The 19937-nt window shown below is 37.0% G+C and overlaps 1 protein-coding gene across 8 annotated transcripts in view; it reads right to left on the reverse strand.

Annotated features, from left to right (window-relative positions):
• Nucleotides 1–1683: 1683 nt before the first annotated feature.
• LOC143221995 (cubilin) overlaps nt 1684–19937 on the reverse strand; it is a 380302-nt gene continuing 362048 nt past the window's right edge. For all 8 annotated transcript variants that reach the window (XM_076447780.1, XM_076447777.1, XM_076447782.1 and 5 more), the window contains 5 exons: nt 15393–15571; nt 14108–14269; nt 10370–10649; nt 7417–7558; nt 1684–5261 (listed from right to left, as the gene is read on the reverse strand). In XM_076447780.1, the coding sequence (XP_076303895.1) occupies nt 5069–5261; nt 7417–7558; nt 10370–10649; nt 14108–14269; nt 15393–15571 (956 nt within the window). In that variant the 3' untranslated portion in view covers nt 1684–5068. The remainder of the gene's footprint in view (nt 5262–7416; nt 7559–10369; nt 10650–14107; nt 14270–15392; nt 15572–19937) is intronic.

A 19937-nucleotide genomic window follows, 5' to 3' on the forward strand; every position in this document is an offset into this window, starting at 1 on the left:
ATTCCAGGAAAACTACAAGATGCTATTGCGACCGTGTTTGTAAATTTGGACGACGCGTGTAAGTACTCGACTGTCATTTTAATTTTCTTGCAAACGAAGCCTCCCACGCTATTTCGTTATTCTTGATTTTCGTCTTATTTCCAGCCATAGAATCGACTTGACCTAATTTATACCATGAAGTGTAAAACACCTGGTGTATCTCCTGTAAAGACAATGATTCATACAATATTAATAAAGACAATATTTCTTGCGAGCTCCCTGCGACTGAAGTAACGAGATTAGTATTTGAAGAAGCTGAGAAACTGTGCTAACACTTTTCGCATTCATGAGACAGTGATATGAAAAACTACGAATGTATTTGGTTTTCGTTTCATTTTATTCGTACTTTATATGAAACAATTGACTATTTATTGTGACTTAGATATACGCGGCTAGTACATACATGTAACATGTATTTCTTCTTTCCTTAGTTAGACATGCTTTGTGCAAAACCGGTACATTCGTTTAAGGAACAAACCGTGTTACAATCGTTGTGAATTATACCCCGTCGAGTAACGTGAGAAAGAATTAGCTTTGCGTTAGCGCGGTTAACATTGGCATTTTTTCCCTCTTGAAACTAACAACAGCATTTCGTGGAAACAGTTCACCGATTTCGAACACAAGCCATTGGAAAATTACGTGTCTCCGGGGTCACGATAATAGTTACAATGCGTTAAAAGATGTGCGACCTCTCGATTGATAATCTCTTTCCGGTTTCCGTTTTCCTTCTTTTCGACAGCGTGCCGCCTCTTTTCGATACGGTGCAATTAATTACATCGTGACTTTCAACTCTGTTTCGACGAGGTTGCAGAAATCATTATCATTATCATACAAACTTTAATATATCTTTAACTTCCGACGAGGTCGGACTTTAATCTGTCGCGCTTCGTCGTATTCAATCATTACCAGCCTTCACGAATACAAATTACAATCGGGGGAGAGGGATGGGTAGGGGGATAGTTCAGTCTTTCTACTCGCTAATGTGAATTAAGCCTAAAATCGATTCGAAATGACAAATATGCATCGATAGCTCTTCTCGTTGAACACCGTAAACGAATCTTTCAGAATTACATATTCTGAGGAAGATGTAATCAATCAATGGACATTGTAACAAAAGTTACCTTATTAGAAAAACAGAAAACGTTCGTTAAGAATCGATATTGATTACGTCCAAGTATGAAAGGTTGAGAAGAATATCTTTACTCCATCGAAGGTTCGTAATGATTCAGCTGATCCCGTGTTGCACGAGATTATAACATATGCGCCCCTCTTAACAAGTATTAAAGTCTCTCAACGGAACTGCGTTACGTTGCAGCAAAGAGCCTTAGATCGGAAGTATAACACCTTGATCCTCGACACCTTCGGTTTAAACAAGATCGTCTAATAAATGAAATAAGAATCACCTAATTCATTGTTTATAGATTTCAGTTGAGAGTCTCTTTTGTAAACGTGCCGAAGCTCTTTTCTGGCTGCGAATAGGAACGAGCAACGTTCCATTTGAAAATCATTTGTTCCTATTCATCTATTAACGTTGTTTAAACCGAACGTACGACAATAGAGAGATTACTCTTCATTCGTCGTTCGTAGTGTTATTGTACAGTATAAAAGGAACACACCGAACGAATGACATGTAAAGTGTAACAACTTGGCCAAGAGAAGCAGTTGGAACGGAGGATATTACTTCTAACACGGCGTTATAAATAATCACGGCGATCGTGTTACAAAATTACAGGAATCGATGGTAACGCTCGCATCGATGGATGGTTCTTCGAGTAGATTAATTCCATTAGTCCATTTGTTCTTTAATTCAATGCTGTCAAAGTCGATACGTACATCAAACATTCACGTCCTAGCTCTTACTTTCGGCTTAATCTAACAATCAGTCGCGTGAACCGGAAGTCGCCCGGTACACCTTCTCCATCGCGAAAGATTTTCTTCTTTCCACCTCGTTCGACGTGCTCTCTGTAACAATCTTTCATCTTCGTTCCGTTTTCTCTGTTTTAACATAATAACTTCCTAGCGATAAATCTTTCTTTCGCGGAAGAGGAGACACCATTGGATTTCCGGTAAAACGCGGTAACAATTAGTCGAGGAGTGCACTCGATCGGCACTCGAAGCTCGTTCGTTAAAATACAATCTGTTTCCATCCACGGGATCGCCCCCTCCTTACAATAAATTATCGCATAATTTACAATGAACTTCTTAACAGTATAGTTCATATGATACTCTGTACAAAGCCTACTTTGCCCTACCATGTATGTGTGTATGTATATGTATGTATGTACAAGAACTATGTACCATTATATAATTTTTCTTACACGTTTACTTTGGCATTTGCATGAGAGAGGTGACGTGTGGTTCTCGGCTACTTCAAATCCGTGCATCGCGTATTGTTCTTTCGTTTATTTCCTCTTCGATTTTACCCGCTATATTTATATTTATATGCGTGCGCGGATCGAAACGTCCGGAAGGGATCGCAAGAAATCTGTCTGCCTCGGTTTGTGCGTGCTTACACCTTTTTTCCCCCTTACAATTAGTCACCACGAAACGATAGAAATAACAGAGATTTTATTACGGATTTTGGCTGTGTTTCCGTTTACGTCCGTTGTCAGAATTGGATGAAATTTTGGGAATAGGTTCTTTTTTGACTAAAATGATGATTGTCAGAAAGGTTTTTGGCGACTCGAAAAAAAATTTTTTACCGATTCGGTAAAAAACAAATTTTTTTCTATTTTAATGTCAATCTAGAGTCTAAGTAGAGGTGGCATTACGGATGATTCAATTATAGATCACATGTGTGAATTTTTATGGCGCTATGAGGTCAACAAAGCTGGTGATGATCCATTTTTGCAATTAATTGAAGATATTAAATATGTATATTCTGGAAATTAATATAAAATGTTTTCAAAATTCCAATTGTTAAACCAATTAATTGAATATCTACAATGGGAAGATTATGCGATCAGAATTAGTTAGGATAGGTGGTGGAGGGGGGGGGGTGGCGGATACAATAGGCGTCCAAGCATACGAAAATACAGGAGTGGTGTCGGTAAGGTAGGGAGTGACATTGAAATGATAACAAATTTTTTTTCGAATCGCCAAAAATCCTTCTGACAATCATCATTTTAGTCAAAAAGGAACCTATTCCCAAAATTTCATCCGATTCTGACAACGGACGTAAACGGAAACTTCGCCCGGATTTTTTGTGTTTACAGTGGATTAAAAAAGTTTTAGCGCATTCAATCTTTTTAGAATAATGCAAGATCAAAAGGAACCGTACTGATATACAATTTAGAATTAGACTTGTTAGAACGTCTACACACACAGTTTACCAGGATTTATCAGAGAACCGACATTTGATTGCGTTTAAAAACTGTAACAAAATAATATACACTCCATACAAAACCTGAAATCTGTACACCGTTTCAGTTAATCCAATACTTACGAAAATATGAGCCAATACTTTTTTGATCCAATGTGCATCGAGCGAGAGATTCGAAATGATTAAATTCAATATCGTTTTCCTATAAATATTAACACATTCTTGATTCATTGAAATATCTCTTGAGAACTTACAATTTTTGGTAAAAACTCCATTAAAATATTTTTCTTAAAATGGTATAAAAACTGTTGTTTTTTCTTTTAAATTGTATAAGAAGAAAAGAAGTAGAAACAATGTTGAAATTTGTAATATATATTTTGTGTAGAATCGTATGCCCTTGTGTTTTAGAAAGATTGTCACTATTTTCGAAATGACAGACACATTTACGCCTCTCCTTGTAGACGTATCACGCAGCGTGTATCTTTTATGTATAATGCTTACGTATGTATAATATGTACATGATCTATTAGAGACTTAATACTAAAACGAGTGGTATACACCGAGCGATTCGTAGTATATAATATCTCTTCTCGATTTTTATCTGTAATTCATATATTTATATATTTATATATATAGTTCGACTAAAGTACTGAATTCCAATCCAGGGTCGATTTTCATTAACGACGTCACTTGTTTCGATCACCGCGAGTAAATCGCGGTTGGTCTCACGTCGCACACATTTCTCTCATATTACTGTGGGTATTCTTCAGATCGATCGAATTGTTTTGGAATTCTTATTTCCCATCGGCGTTCGATGCTCGTGTTTGAACGATGTCGAGAGGAATGCAAAGAACGATGTGTTTACATTTATTATATTGAGCACGGATCGACTGGAGATATTTGAAACAATTGAATATTGAACGTAAAGCTTCCTTCGCGAAACGAAATTCCTCATGAATAATATCAATTGTTTCTCTATGAATAATTAATACTGTAAAAAGAGTCCACGTACTGTTCTGATGAACGGAAAGCATTATATGATAAATAGACAGCGGATTTTATGCATTTATGACAAAAATGAGTAGGTGCAATTTATAACAGTAAAAACATTAGAAGAATTTGAAAGTACGCTTATATTATTTTCAACATGTTAAACATATTGGAAAAGAAAAATTAAATATGTACTGCATTCCAGTTTGTTGCAATTCAGCTAGAAATTGTTTACGTTGCATAAACATCCGCTGTCTAATGATAAATTACGATTGTATCGGTATTCGTATGTAACAATTCGGAGACAACTTGTTGCCAGCGCTATAGGCACGATTCGCAATTGATTCTATGACTATCAAGACTCCGGTTATCTGATTGTTTAAGCATTTTCCACATTTCCAAGAAGAATTTCAACACTAAACCTATCACTGTTGTTCTCGGATTTTTATCTTCCAATTATTCAAACTATAAAGATACTTCCGTGGGAAATGATCGAGTTGTCTTCATTACAAGCAAGTCCAATCCTGTCATTTTCATGTAAGGCAACGTAGGTCACCTTTAGTGTTCTGTAGGTTTAGTGTTAAAGAAACACGAGCATCAACGTTTCATCTAAACGTAGTATGTATGTACATGTGCAAGAGAATCCTTAGGCTCGTTCGTATATAGTTTCTCATAGAACAGGAACGTTTACGGGCACAATGTATGGAGTTCGTTCACTCAAAAACCGACCACGTAGATCAGAAATGTCGTGGTGAGTAGTAGAATCTGTGTTCGAGGTCCACTTTTGGTTGAGGAACTGAGCACATGATTTGGTGCAGGCGACGGTGCGCTTTTGTGGGTGTTTGCGATCACTGATTGGCTTCTCCATTTTATCGTGTAAGCAGGAGCAGTTCTTCCCAATGCTTGTAATCTGCAAACAAAAGGTAATCACGTTAACATCGTTTCTGGTGACACTGTTCTACGCTAATTGTACGTTTTGATAACATTTCACTCTAACTTTGACAAAGGGAAAATTTTCAACTTCAAAAATTTTCGCTGCTTCAACCATGAAAGCTGTATGAATGATTCTTACGTAGAACGATTCTACAGACTCTCCTGAATACAAAGATATACACATGTATCTTATTTTTATAATACTAAATATGGGCAAACTTTCCCTTGCGTATCCAGAAATGTTTACTTTTCCCCTATGTTATCCAGTAGATTTGGACGAGAAGATGTGAGAAATCCAAGTTTCGATCCTGGAGGATCAATGGTTCAAAAGGTATAAATGTTTAAAGTTGAGCGATTTTCAGTGTTTTTGACAGATTAGCGCCGCCATGTTGTGTGTTGTGACTAGGTGGTACCACATGCACGCGCAGATGTTGATCACGTAGATTCCCAAGCCGGCCCTCTCCGCTTCCCAACACCCGACCTAACTACCAAAGCCAAGTAATTGAAATCGCTAAACTTTAAACATTTATAACTTTTGAACCATTGGTCCTCCATGATCGAAACTTGGATTTCTCACATCTCGTTCAAATCTACTGGATAACATAGGAAAAAGACAAAAATTTCTTTAAACATGCTCAAATAGTACAAAGTAAAAAATCACCAAGATTTCTTTTCCGCTTTCCTTAAAATTCCCCATCTCAATGTCCATTAAAAACACTTTCTAAACGTACGTGGTATTACAATTTAATTACGACTACACCATAAACACAACTTTTGAGATAATTACAGCAAACTAGTTTTCATGTAAATAACTCTCGTCACTACATTCCCGAACTGTATTTGATTAAAAACATCTCGTAAACGCCCCCGGTAGTTCGCGTAAACAGATTCTGGTGTAGCAATACGAAACGTGCAAAATGTAATCCCTGCGTAATAATTTCAGTTCCGGTCCAAATAAATCATACTTCCTGACAATTAATTATTCAGCTTAACTGTAACCTAACGAAGCGAAACAGTGGAGTATCTCACGTAATGTATTGCAAGCTGTTTTCTCAGGAACCTTCACAGATATTGATTTCAAATTTTCAACGGAAATGTTGAACAATCTACGATTAAAAAAAAAATTGAATTGATGTGTTAATTGTTAATTATTGTATCAGCCCTTGTTAAATCGAACTATTTTTGTTTGAATCATTTTTATTCACTTTAGCATCTATCTCTGTCTATACTGACAAAAAGTTGAGGCAGAGAAACCTCCCTGATTATAAACAGAGGTGGGCGAAACAAAAGCGAAACAAATATTTCAAATACTATTTAATATTTTGCTTAAAGAAAATAGTATTTTAAATAAGATATACAATTTCAAAAATAAGATATTTCTATTTTAACAATCTGAAACACAAAATAAAATATTTATATTTCAACAATTTGATCCAGAAAATAAAATATTTCTATTTTCACAATCTGAAACACAAAATAAAATATTTTACTTTTTGCATTGTTATAATACTCTGAGAAACCGCATAAACATATGCGGTTTATGTCTATCTTATCGTTAAGAAACGATTTACACTCATAAATGCACTGAATCCGAACTATTATTTTCAGCAATAATATTTATAATTAAAATTAAAAATAAAGACAAAATACAAATATTTGCAATATATTCTTCAAATAAAATACTATTTGCAAAAATTAGTGCCTCTTTCAAATAAATTATTTTATTTTCAAAAATTACTTCATCGAATAAAATATTTTATTTTCAAAGTTGTACGCATGGTTTAAAAAATAAATAGGACTATTTATTATTTACTATTTAAAATACTATTTTCCCCAGCTCTGATTATAAATACGTAACAAAAATGTATTTTCTAAATGTATCAGATGATTGTATTAGTTCGTGCCCAATTTGAAAATAAAATTCAATGGTTAGATTTTAAAGAATACAGCTTTTTTAATCTATTATATGTATAGTCACCATTCTTTCCTACAATTAGGAAAGTCTATGAAAATCGGGCACGAGCTTACGCAATCATCTAATAGTTGCATGTTAGAATTGTTAGTCAACGCAGATCTCGAAGAATGTTCATGGAACTACCGGTTAGTCTGTCGCACTTTTTCTTAAAACTCACCTAAGCACCACAGTGTTCGTTTTCCAAGGTAGGGTGAAAGTTTTGTGTGTGTCCCTCGAGCAGAAGGTGTACAATCTGAGTCCTGCTGGATCTCCAGTTTTGTTGTGTTCGTGTATCGTCAGATTCCAGGCGGTGCAAGGGCCTGTGGGAAACAGAAAAGAAGCAGACAGAAATTCAGTAAACGCCGCGAACGGTTTGCATTTCTCGCGCGAGGAAAAGTGTTTGGAAAACTTGATGCTATAATTTAATGTTCATCCCCAAGAGTGAAGAAGTCGTACTAAATATCGACTAATTACGTTTTCATACGCCTCAAGACGTAATTCCTCCTTGAGTTACGAGAAAATAAGATTCCTTTGAAATTTTCACCTAATGAAGCTGTTAAACTGATTCGACTTAAATGTTTATCGTAATTCTTGCGCCAATATGAAAATTTGAATTTTGATTTCTGTAGAGTCGCATTGCTGGGAACTAGCTAATGTATATATTATAATATCGTATTTATTCTGTTCATAAAATGAACAATTTCAGCTAGATATAAAGAAAATGAAGTTAGTGTTTTTTTTATAACTAATTCACTAATTGCATTTATATGTGAATAAAGTCTCTAAAATTGTAGTAAACTTTATTTAACATCAGAGATCATGATGGGATTATTCTTATATTATAAAAATATAAAATTAGATGAAATTGTATGCACTTTCAAATAATTTTCATGTTGCAAGTGAGCAAGAATTGTTTTACATTATAACATATGTAACAGTACTCGAAAATGTGTAGCCACAAGTGTGAAAATCTAAAAAATTTTATCTCAGGTATACGTATTTCCTAATTTTCTTTTCATTTGCAATCTGCATGGAAATTACCGGTTTTCATGACAGTTGTTGTCAATTAACGATAATCTGTAATAAGGATTGAAGTGCGGTTTGTAACTTGAACCCGACGCACTAACAATCCATCCGGTATTAATTATCCGGCATCGATGACTATGGAGATATTGACAGTCGAGTCGAACTTTTTCGTGCGTCAAATGTTGCATCCGCGACAATTAATTGTGAAACGAGCTCCCTTAATTGGTTGTTCGGGAATACAGGTACGTTTCATTCTTGACCCGAAACGATCTGTGGAAGAGCGAATATTCGACAATTGATAACGATTCGCCGAATTCATTTCAATATTTCCGTTTTAATGCAATGTTGTAGACCGAAATTTGACATTATTGTTCTGTTCCTGTCGTTTATAAAGCTTCTGTTGCATTAAATATTTCACGAGAAAAGGAATATCAAAACAACTGATTTCACGTGAGAATTGCTGGAATAAATTTCTCTGATATTTTTGTGCATTCAATGTTTCTCCTCTTTCGAAAGTAATTTGAAACCGTGATTAATGAACGCGATTTACACGTGCAGTGTTCTTTCTCCGTTGATCAGGCTGAAACAGAATATCCCCGATCATATACGAGTGGGAAAAAGCAGGTTTCCAGAAATAAAATTGCAAGATTGGCAAGATTACTGCTAGCTCTTCGTTAATATTTTAAAAATAAAATAAATTATTTTGGCGACGACGTGAAGGGTTTCTAGGTTTTCTATATGTTAATTCTCAAACATTTTAACAAGAATAAGAAAGAGTAAGACTAGGAAAATTATGCCGCCAAAGCGGAAACGGAGATCGAGTGGTGTGTGACAGCCATTTTCTGGGGGTCGGTCTACCGCAGTCGGCTTCGGTTCACGTCTTTGAGCGCTTGTTGATTCGTGACGAGAATGCGACGCGCGAACCGGACAGGTGAAGAAAGACGCAGACAGAAGAGAAACAGCGAGTGAGAGATGGGTTGAAGAGGAAATCGAGAGGAAAGGTGGAGGCAGGCTTTAAAGACTTGGATGGGACTAGTTCGCGTTGTCCGGGCAAATCTGATGGTCCCTTTAATCTCGAGACTTGCTTCGTTTTCGAGGCAACGGTTCCACCGAGAAAGCCAGTTTCTCCTTTCTCCGGCCATTCTGTTTACCTCCTCCTTTCTTTGGTCAGTCCGCTTTTCGCGACCATACTCAATGGCTCGGTCGAAATTCCGGAGGAAGAGCGTAATCGAACGAAATTCAGCGGGTCGGGTCTAAGATCAAGACAAAGAGCCTCTTCGTTCCGCATCGACCTTAGCTTCTTCTTCCGAATTAAGGACGAGGAAGTTTCCACTTTGAGGTCGGGATTGAGAGATTTCCTGGGCTCGTTAAATATTATTTTGCGGTTCTTTTATTTAGCTTGAACTTTGGCTTAATTACAGAGTCACTTCAGTGTGAAATGGCTCGTGAATTATTCGAGATATCGTTCAGCGTTGCGGGTAGTTCACGAATTAAGGTTATCTGCGGGATGCTTCGGAGACTTCGCGTTGCGAAAAAGTTTACTATTCCTTCGTGTTTGGCGATTCTCTTTTTCCCGTTGACCGGCCGGATTGCGGACCGTGCGACGGACCTCAAAGAAAGTTTAACACCGATGATTTTATAAATATGTATGAACCACTCGTTTCTTCTTGGTGTGCATTCCTTTCTTGTGATTCGTACTCGTTTGCCGGTGGAACGACCGACGAACGAGGAATCAGCGCAGCAGAAGAAAATCTTAACTTTCAGAGTCGTAAATGTCAGTTTTAATCATACGTAAAGACACGCACTTTAGGGGAATGTAACAACATTGTTTATTTGAGGTTCTTGACCTGAAACCCCCCTTAATCAAATACAAATAGAGCTCTGCATTAGGGAAAATGAAACAAAATTGTTTATTCGAGGTGTCTGACCAGAAAGTCCCCCTAATGAAATAAAATAGAACTCTGTATTGGGGAAAATGCAACAAAATTGAATATTCGAGGTTTTTGACCAGAAAGTCCCCCTAATGAAATATAAATAGAGTTCTGTATTAGGGAGCATTGCTCTATAAAAAGAGGAATAGAAGGTATAGAAAACAGAATACTCACGGCTTTGCGCAGATTTCACTTCGATAGTGAGCTGTCGATCCGTCAACGAGTTCAAGATCCACGTGCACCTCTGGTGATAATACTGATTGAGCTTTAATCCGGTGCTGGCTAGATCGCCGCCGTTCACGACCTCGCCTTCCGGCTTATTCGTCTCGTGGTAGCCGCAGTAAGTGTCGTTGATAAACTCGTAAGCTGCACGGAAATTGAGGCCTGCCTCCGAGAATCTCGACCATTCGATGTACACTGGTATCCAGCTACGAATGCCGACAGGCAGCCAGTCCTATGCAATAGATTCCAGATAAAAGAAACATCTGTCGCGTGTATCAAATAGTTTTAAGGCTCGTCCCTGCTACAAAGAGCAAGCCGAACGTCTTCACCGGGATTTTATTCGTTACCGAACCAAGTTTCTAAAGCAACGAGCTCCACAACGTTTTGTGAAGTTACATTTATTTACAAAGATTTTAACAGGTTCGCCAACAGCCGTCACATACACTGAGAAAAAAAAGTAGTTACTTCAATAACACGCGTGTTATTGTAATTTTTTTACTTCGATGAATATCAATGTATTCTTTTCAATAGTATGACATTTAGAAGCAAATCGTGATGTATTTGAATTGTCTATCATGAAATGATTGAAAATATTATTCGATTCAATACCGTACATTATTATTCGTAATATTTCTCTTTTTCCTTCAATCAGATATGTTGTTAAAAAAATTTGAGAAATGTATTGATTTATTCGCTTATACGATTGGCGGAAATGAGTTTTGCTATTGAAATTCAATAGTATTAAATATTAAAATAAGTTCATATGATATTGGCACTATTCAATAGTACATCTTATTGAATCAACATATATTTTTTTTGTTTCGACAGGATTTTTTTCTCAGTGTACGTAAAGCAAATCGAATGGATTTCAGGACTTGATTTCGGGTCCGAGGGGTGAAATCGCAGCTTCTAATACATACCCGCCATGTTTCCCTAACGTTCTCATCGAAAACAGTTTCATTGGTCATAAAAACAGAACGCGCCTCCATTGTTATCTTTACGCACTGTATTTCGAACACCGACGGGAAACTTCACTTTGTTAGCCATAAAGAAAGTTTACGAACTCCAATGTTGAAGAAGCAATTTCAAGTTGATCGCGAATTCTACGAGTCGAAACAAAGCGAGGAGAAAAAACCGTGTAGGATTCTTCAATGATGCGCGGACGTCCTGTGAAGCGACATATTCTAGAAGAGAAAATGAATGTAAGCGAAAGTTCCGACTGTATGATATTCAAGGCAAGTTAATATTCATTAGTCCGAACCGATCCGGAACATATTTCGTCCCCCTTTTCTTTTCCTCGAGCATTTTGTAAATTGGCGAACGCGAGAGGAACTGAAATGAGTTCGTCTCGGATCGAAATGGAAAAACAATTTCTCCGCTTTCCAGCTGTAGTTCTTGTTCGGAACTTTCACTGTACACGCGCATTATTTGTTTTATTCACGAGCCGGTGAAATCGTTCGAAGTAATTCCAGTGCGGGCTGATGGAATAGGTGTTGAATAGAACGAGAGAGTATTCAGTGTCCGGCCAATACAATCGGCGAGTGCCGCGTTTGCCCGTGAATGAAACTTGAATGAAACGGTGGCAGTCGGACGTGAGCGGCAGAAATAAAAGAGGAAAAGGGAACGGTGTCGGGGGCGGTGGTGCTTGCCGAGCGTTTTTCGAATTAAACGATCCCGGTCAATGATGCGACAACCCCGTGCGTCTCGCGCGCCGCGCCGCCGTCATTCAACGGGCTCTGTAACGTCCTTGTTCCGAGCATTAGCTTCGGAAGAGTCCCGAAGAATCGGCTTATATAACTGCCACTTTGTATCGACGTTTCGCATTTTCATTGCTTTTATACGGCACGGGATTCATACGCCGATAACTCCGAGATACGGAAAACGGTCCCGCGGATTTCAAGCGCAACGCAATCACCATTTATTTCTACGCGGTATTCGTCCCTCCGCTAACCTTCTTCTTCTAAATGCTAAGTATTAACCCTCCGACAGCGGACCATTCTTGTAACTATACAGGACGAGTCACATAGAGTTTGCACCTCGAATATCTTTGTTGTTTTTAAATATTCACTACCGCTCAAAAGCATGTGGACACTTGTTCAATTCTTCTCCTGGAAGAAAAAGAATCTTTGGGATTTAATCTTTGTTGAACACTAAAACAAGAACACTTGTACTTCAAGACTATCTGTTTACAACTAGAAAAGGCCTAGTTCTATATATCCAATTGTAGTTGTTCTAAAAAAATTCTTAAAAATCAGTTTTTCACTGAAGTTACACAAGCCTCCCTTAAAATACGTTTCCAAACATTTTCAGTGGTACGCATACTTGAACTGTTTACTATTTCCAATTCTATTTTACTCAGCTCTGTGAATAATAAATATCGTCTAATAACAATCAAATAGTACACAAATTTCATCGATAAGTGTTCACATACGTTTGAGCGGTAGTGTACGTCCAGACTGCGGATCTTCATGCAAAATAAAAATTTTCTTCCTTACCCACAGAACACAGAAACGATATATAAACATTTCTTCCTAACTTTAATCATTTTAATCAATTGAAAATAACATATGGATATCCATAAATTGTCTCAATGTTATTACTCTTTTAAATTACATCCACCCATTTTTGCCATGAATGCATACAATCCGTAATGAAGATACATACGTCAAATATCTTAAGGACAAAACTGAATGTTTGTTTTCATGTTATTTTTTTCTGGAGAGGCCAAGGTCATCTTCATTTTTCTAAACGGCAGCAACCCTTCTAATGGCCCTAGGCATAATAACTCTATCAAGTTTCGATCGTTTGAGAGTGTTTAACGTTTTCTTGAACCGAAACTTTATGGTATCAACAGTTTCTCCCGTAATTTAATTTGTTTGCAATGTCTATATGTAGATCGATTGCGCTGAGCAGTCTTCGCAGAGTAAACTAGTGTCTACTGAACGTTGATCTTTCGGAAATACAAGTTTCGTAATGCTCCGGGAGAGTTCTGAAATCGATCAGTCTTTTCACGCAAGATATTAATCCAGCATACAACAAACTGAAATTTAAAAATTTAAATAAGATTACCAAATCGGTTTTAACACTATCGAGCTCTAAAAATGGCTGGCATGTGTTGCCTTATAAAAATTACATCAGAATTTATATATTTATATTCTGTGATTTTTATTATACTATGTGCTTGGATACACACACAAAAATGTGTATTATCATCTCCAGTAAAAGCGTCAGCATAATTTCAATAATTGTAAAATAAAAAACCGGAAACCCAAACTCTTGCGCGAACAATTTCTCCGAAATTAGAAATATTAAGAAAATCCAGACGATTCGAAAATTTGTATTGTTTACAACAGTCTATAAATGTATCGAAATGAAGCGTAAGTGGTCCTAATTATTTCCTCCATTAACATGAAACTGGGCGTGCACTTCATTATCCGATAATGCTCGGTACTATCCGGCTTGTCTGATCAAGAGTTCCACACGTCTGACCAATTATAGTCCTACACCATTTGTTGCAGCAGAAACTCTTCACACTATGCCCGAGAACGGTGCGCGGTCCGCGTAACTCATCCTGTTCTAGGACGTTAGGTGCACAGTTTGGTGTTCTAATTGAGTTTTCAATTTCCAATTTAAACTTTCGAGACAGTCATGCGTCTGAAAAGATAACTATTATGCCTGGTTTTCGCTTACCTGATAATTTCCGCAGAAACAGGTGACGATATGGCCGGTTTCAGACACAAGCAGAAGGTGGTCCATGTTCTCTAGCGACTCGTTGCTGACGCAATGACAGCCGCTGTCCCCGCACTTGGTTTCGCAAGGGTTGTTTGGTCTCCGTTCCGAGCTGCTCTCCACCTTTAAACGAACCAGCCACCGTTTAGCGATCTAGCTTAGAGGATCGCTAAAGGATATTCTAGAATCTTTGATTCCGAATATTCTTTTCGTTACGATTTCCTTTTCATTATGATTGTGAAAAACGATTACTTCCCACGAAGTGTACTTACATTGTACAATGTGCATATTATTGGGTTCGCAAGAAAGTAATTTCGGTATTTCAAGGTGAAATAGAACCCATTTTTTTTTATTCAAGCACGGAACTTCAATATATTTTCTATTTTCTATTTTGTTCGATGATCTTTTGCCATTTTCTGGTAGCTTCACAATTCGCGCTTATAAAACTTCTGGTCCTTACCGGCAAAAAACTGATCCAAGTGCGAGATCACGTCATCATTTCACCATACAATACCGAAATTACTTTCTCGCCAACCCAATATTTTATAGAACAGTCAAGTTGGAGATAAATTTTGATGTGGAAGTGAAAAATAATAAATAACAATTCCCGGTACACACTGAATTAGACCGACTATCTAGAATCCCTTTGCAACACATGCTATTATATTATTTTCGACCTACAATTTTGTACCTAAAATGAAATTACGCGTAACTGCAATATAAATGATAATTAGACTGCGGATTTTATCCAATTATGACAAAAATGGGTACTTGCAATTTAAAACAGTGAACAGATTTAAAAAATTTATTATTAAACATTATTAAAGAATGAAAGTAATTATTACTTGGACCTTGTTCGTTGCAGTTGATGCAAACGATTTTTATTTTTCATAAAGTTCCGCCGTCTGATGATTAGACGGCGGATGTGTGCAATTTTCAATTTTTGTAGACAAATTTTAAGAGAAAGTGGAATAAAATAGAATCTTATTTTCCGTGGTAGTAGCCTTTGTGATCTGAAATAAATTAAAATTGTACTAAATGTGTGCTGTCAACTTTTATGTCCTAGCACTTTTTGAAAATTTTCAAAAGCTATAATTGCATAAAGATCCGCTGTCTACTGATGATAATAGTAATAAAATTGAGTTCGCCTGGATATAGGGCAAGAAAGAGTTGATAGACGCCGGCAAATATTTTTTGCTCCGCAGACCGGTGCCAACGGTGGATAAGTATAGATCGGAGGACTTACTCGGATGATGACCGACTGATTAGGCTCCGGGATGAAGTACTGCCTGCATTTTACCGGCCCCTTCATAGCGAATAATCGGTGAGGCTCCGGATGCACTACGGAACCGTTCACCGGTGACGACAATCCGTAATATTCGACGTCGCACACTCTGGTCGGTTGTTGAGTGCCGCCCTCGCGTTCTGAAATATCGACAACGGCGTAGTCAGTGCGATTGAAATCGCAGTAGGCGGAAGGATTAGAACTATCCTCGATAGCTGATATCTGGCCGAAACGATGCATAATATAAAACCAATGGAACAGAGCGCAACTCGAATCCGGCGGACTTCAAATATCTTATTTCCGTCGATCGCAATCGCAGTCGACTAATCTACTAAAAAGACCCGTACGAAATCGGATACATAGGTCAAACTGGGACACATCATAATTTTTATTCTGTATTACGTTTATTTATCGTGTATATTTGTAGTTTTATTATATGAAACTTTGATAATGAATCAATTTCATTTCAACCTCAATCAACGCGACTGTCGTGTATTCCTTTCATATGTGTGGAAAAATAACATAAGGTAGAGTGGGGTAAGTGCGTCAACGGGGCAAGTCCGTTAATTGGTTATTTTTATTATAATATGAACGAAATTTCTCTAGCTTGTGTTTATTAATGTAGTATAAGTTAGTATGAACTATCCGACATAGATGTCGCCCAAGAATAAAGGTGTTTTCCTCGCTTAAATCAACCAATGCCAAACAGTCACGTGCGAGGTGCACGTACAACTTTTAGGTTACCCTGAACGTGCAATAGTTTACAAGTTATTAATATATTCTGTGTTGTTATTTTAGCTAAGTACAACAAATATTGATGTGGGTTTACATTAAATAAACCGTTTTTATTGTATTTTTTTTTAATTTATTGAAGAAAACACTAAGATGCTCTTGCCCCGTAAATATTACTACACGGGGCAAGTGCGTACTATCACGGTGGGGTAAGTGCGTACTGTATGGGTAACTATAAAACTAAACAATATATTTAATGCGATAAAAGAGCATTTTCTAGCAGGCTTGTTAATCATTCTTTTCTTGCCCCGTAGCACTTGAAACAAGGTTCGAAAGCATTTTTAACTCTCAGAGACGGACTTGCCCCATTTTCGGGGCAATGATAATTTTCAAGTAAAATTAGAATCCTACATAATACTAATTCATCAGTAATAATTGTGGCAAGAGTTTGATACCAAGAGCGTTAAGTTTTTACATACCAGACTGAAAATACATCAGTTTCAAGTCCAACTTTGCAGAAACTAGGGCGCAATTACCCCATTCCACTTTACTAAATAAATTGTTGTGATGAATTAACATACTATTCGTTGATGGCAAAGAGGACTACAGAATGAAGATAATTCTATAAATGAAGAACGCGGATGACCAAATAGTTCAATTTTGACTGTAATGCTTGTTTCACATAAAGAGCACTGTACCAGAACACAATTTCCTTATAGAAATTAAAATTACTTAACACTATAAGAAAACATTAATGTTTATCAGGAAATTACGGTTTTGGTTTCATTAACTAAATTACATTGATTTTGTTGGATTTTCTGGGATTCGTGATTTGGCAATCAACCAATTAATAAAAAATAATCAGTGAATATAGAAATCATGAGAATAAGAAAGGATCTGGAGGCAAAGAAATCGCGGGGACGCGTGATTCCCGAGACGACCGTAAAGAATAAGGGCCTTATGCTTCCCTATGACGAATAGAGATTTTTCCCATGACAGTTGTTGGTCAGCGAGACGTCTGTGGAACTCTGGCGCTGCAATTTCGGCTGCGTGCACGATACATCAAACGCAAGCTCGTAACGCTGAAAGCTCGACGACATATCTATGTTGTTACCGGCCAACCAAAATTCCGAGCGCGATGCAAAGAGCAAGTAAACGCGAGCGTCAATCATAGAACTGTTTCACCGTGGAGAAGCGTGTTTAATAAAGGGTAATGACAGGGAAATATCGAAATCTAAATGGTTACACAGTAGATCCAATGAAGAAAATTGATCGAATCGATTTCAATCGACAAACACAATCGAAAGACTTTTACAAGAACAAGCTAATTTCGTTGATGAAATTTCTTTTACCCGTTATCGTTTGAAAAGTTAACCTGCCACGTTCATGTTTGAGTCTCTGGCGGGCAAACTATTATCAAGGATTACACGTCGCTGTTATACTTCTTTCCGAAACATTTCGCTTCGCCTGCTTCTTTCCATTTTGTTCCGGGTGTGTTAGTCCAACTCTACACGGAGGTTCCGGGCGTTTAACGACTCACGAGTTTCCCGGAAATGTTTCAAACAACTTCGTATATTATCTGCGGTTTCTTTCGCATTTCACAACAGGACTCGGCACAATTTAACTGTTTGCCCAGTAGTTAGGAAACGAAACGGGTTTCTAATTACAAGGTAAAATGTTCCGCGGTGGACTACAACATAATTTTGCGCTTTAATGGAACGGGCCGGGAGGGAACGCTTCTCAGGTAAAACTTTCGCGCCATGTGTTTTGCTTCTTATGCACGAGCGAATGAACGTCGCCAAGAGAAGATCATTGTATCTTCTGTTCGACAAAGAGTACAAAAAAACTCAATCTAATAGCTTGGAATAATATTTTAAACGGAAAGTGATCGAGACAGAGCTGGGGAAAATAGTATTTTAAATAGTAAATAGTAAATATATATTGATATATATAATCCCATTTATTTTACAGTATCTGTAGAACTTTGAAAATAAAATATTTTATTTGATGCATTAATTTTTGAAAATAGAATATTTCGTTTGATGCAGTAATTTTTGAAAATAAAATATTTTATTTGATGCAGTAATTTTTGGAAAATAGTATTTGAAAATAGTATTTTATTTTAAGAATATTGAAACTATTTGGACCTTATCTTTATTTTCAATTTCAATTTTAAATATTATTGCTCAAAAAATAATGGTTCGCATTCAATGGATATTGCGAACCTTTGAAACTTCATTTTGTGTTTCAGATTATTAAAATAGAAATATTTTATTTTGTGGATGACATTGTTAAAATAGAAATATTTTACTTCGAGGTTCAGATTGTTCAAATAACATACTATTTTCTTTAAGCAAAATAAAATCTAAAATATTGAATATTATTTCAAATATTTTTTTCGCCAAATAATGCCCACCTCTGGTGACCGACCATTTTGCAGAATGTAAAATTGTTGAACGAGGGTTAATCAACAATTATTTCGTATTGAAGAATTATTCTGGCAGTTGCGTAACAATTAGACTAAAAATAATAAACTGAAGGTTACGATATATAAACTGCGAAATAAATAAAAAATAAATAATATTCAAGTAAAAATAAATGCTGAGAGATAAAATGGAACAGCAAGCAACCAATTTTTTGGTCTCCAAATAGAAATCTTACTTTACGTAAAAATGCTTTTTGGTGCTTTTTGGAATCTATTCGCAAAGGATTAGTGTTTCGTTAAACCTTCCCGCGGCCCTCGCATGCACGAAATTGTGCGATTCAATTACTCTGTGCCAGCCAGGACACCTTCCATGACTGCGCACGCTGTCACGCGGAACTTGCAGTTCTTTAATTGCTTGGTGAAATATATCCTGACTGTAATACGCACCTGGTAAAATCGTGCGTTTCGTAGAAATCTGTGCGCGAGGAACATGGGGGTCTGAAAGTTGCTAAAACTGGTGTACGTTGAACCACTCGCTCGGCTCGGGAGCCATTACTTTGCGCAGAACACAAGCCAATTTCTAGTGAATAATGCTGGATAGCCACGATCCTGCTAGAGTCTCTTGCAATTTTATTTTTCGCCGGGCAAGGATGTATCGCGCCACTCGTCAACCATCCCCATTCCCTAATCTAGACCTGTGTGGACATCTTTGTCGGTTATCCTAAAGTCCACCTTTCCTGACTATTTCGTTCGAGTCACCACAATTTTCAGATAGTTGTTCAGAAATTTATAAAGTTACTCATTGATCTTATTTATACAAGGGACAAATTAAGTTGTGTGTTTTCGATCTGCATTTTCAGAAAAGTCAAACGTCTGCAAAAATCAGAAATCTAATGCCCTTGTAAAACAAAGAATGTGGATTTCATTGAATTTATGTAAAATATATACCGAATTTATAACTAGACTGCGGATGTTTATGCAATTTTAAATTGTTGTAAGCACATTTTAAGAAAGTGGAATCACGTGAAATATGATATTCAGTGGTAACAGTTTTTGTATAGATCTGAAATAAATAAAAATCGTACTAAATTCTGTAGAATTTTATTTTCCAGCATTTTTTGAAACTTTTTTGAAGCCATACATGCATCGAGATCCGCAGTCTAATCAGAAACATTAGAGAATTAGCGAAACTTTTCACACGCGTCGAGCGTCTTTCCGAATTGGCAACGTGCAACATACGTCCGACGGTGTAGTTACTGTTTTCCAATTTCGTTTGGTACGTTTTCGATTCTAATTTATAATCCTCATCCCTTCCGCGGGCATCCGCCGGCTTTCCATCGAGACGCCTG

The sequence above is a fragment of the Lasioglossum baleicum genome, chromosome 3 (genome assembly GCF_051020765.1).
Source record: "Lasioglossum baleicum chromosome 3, iyLasBale1, whole genome shotgun sequence".
NCBI lineage: Eukaryota > Metazoa > Arthropoda > Insecta > Hymenoptera > Halictidae > Lasioglossum > Lasioglossum baleicum.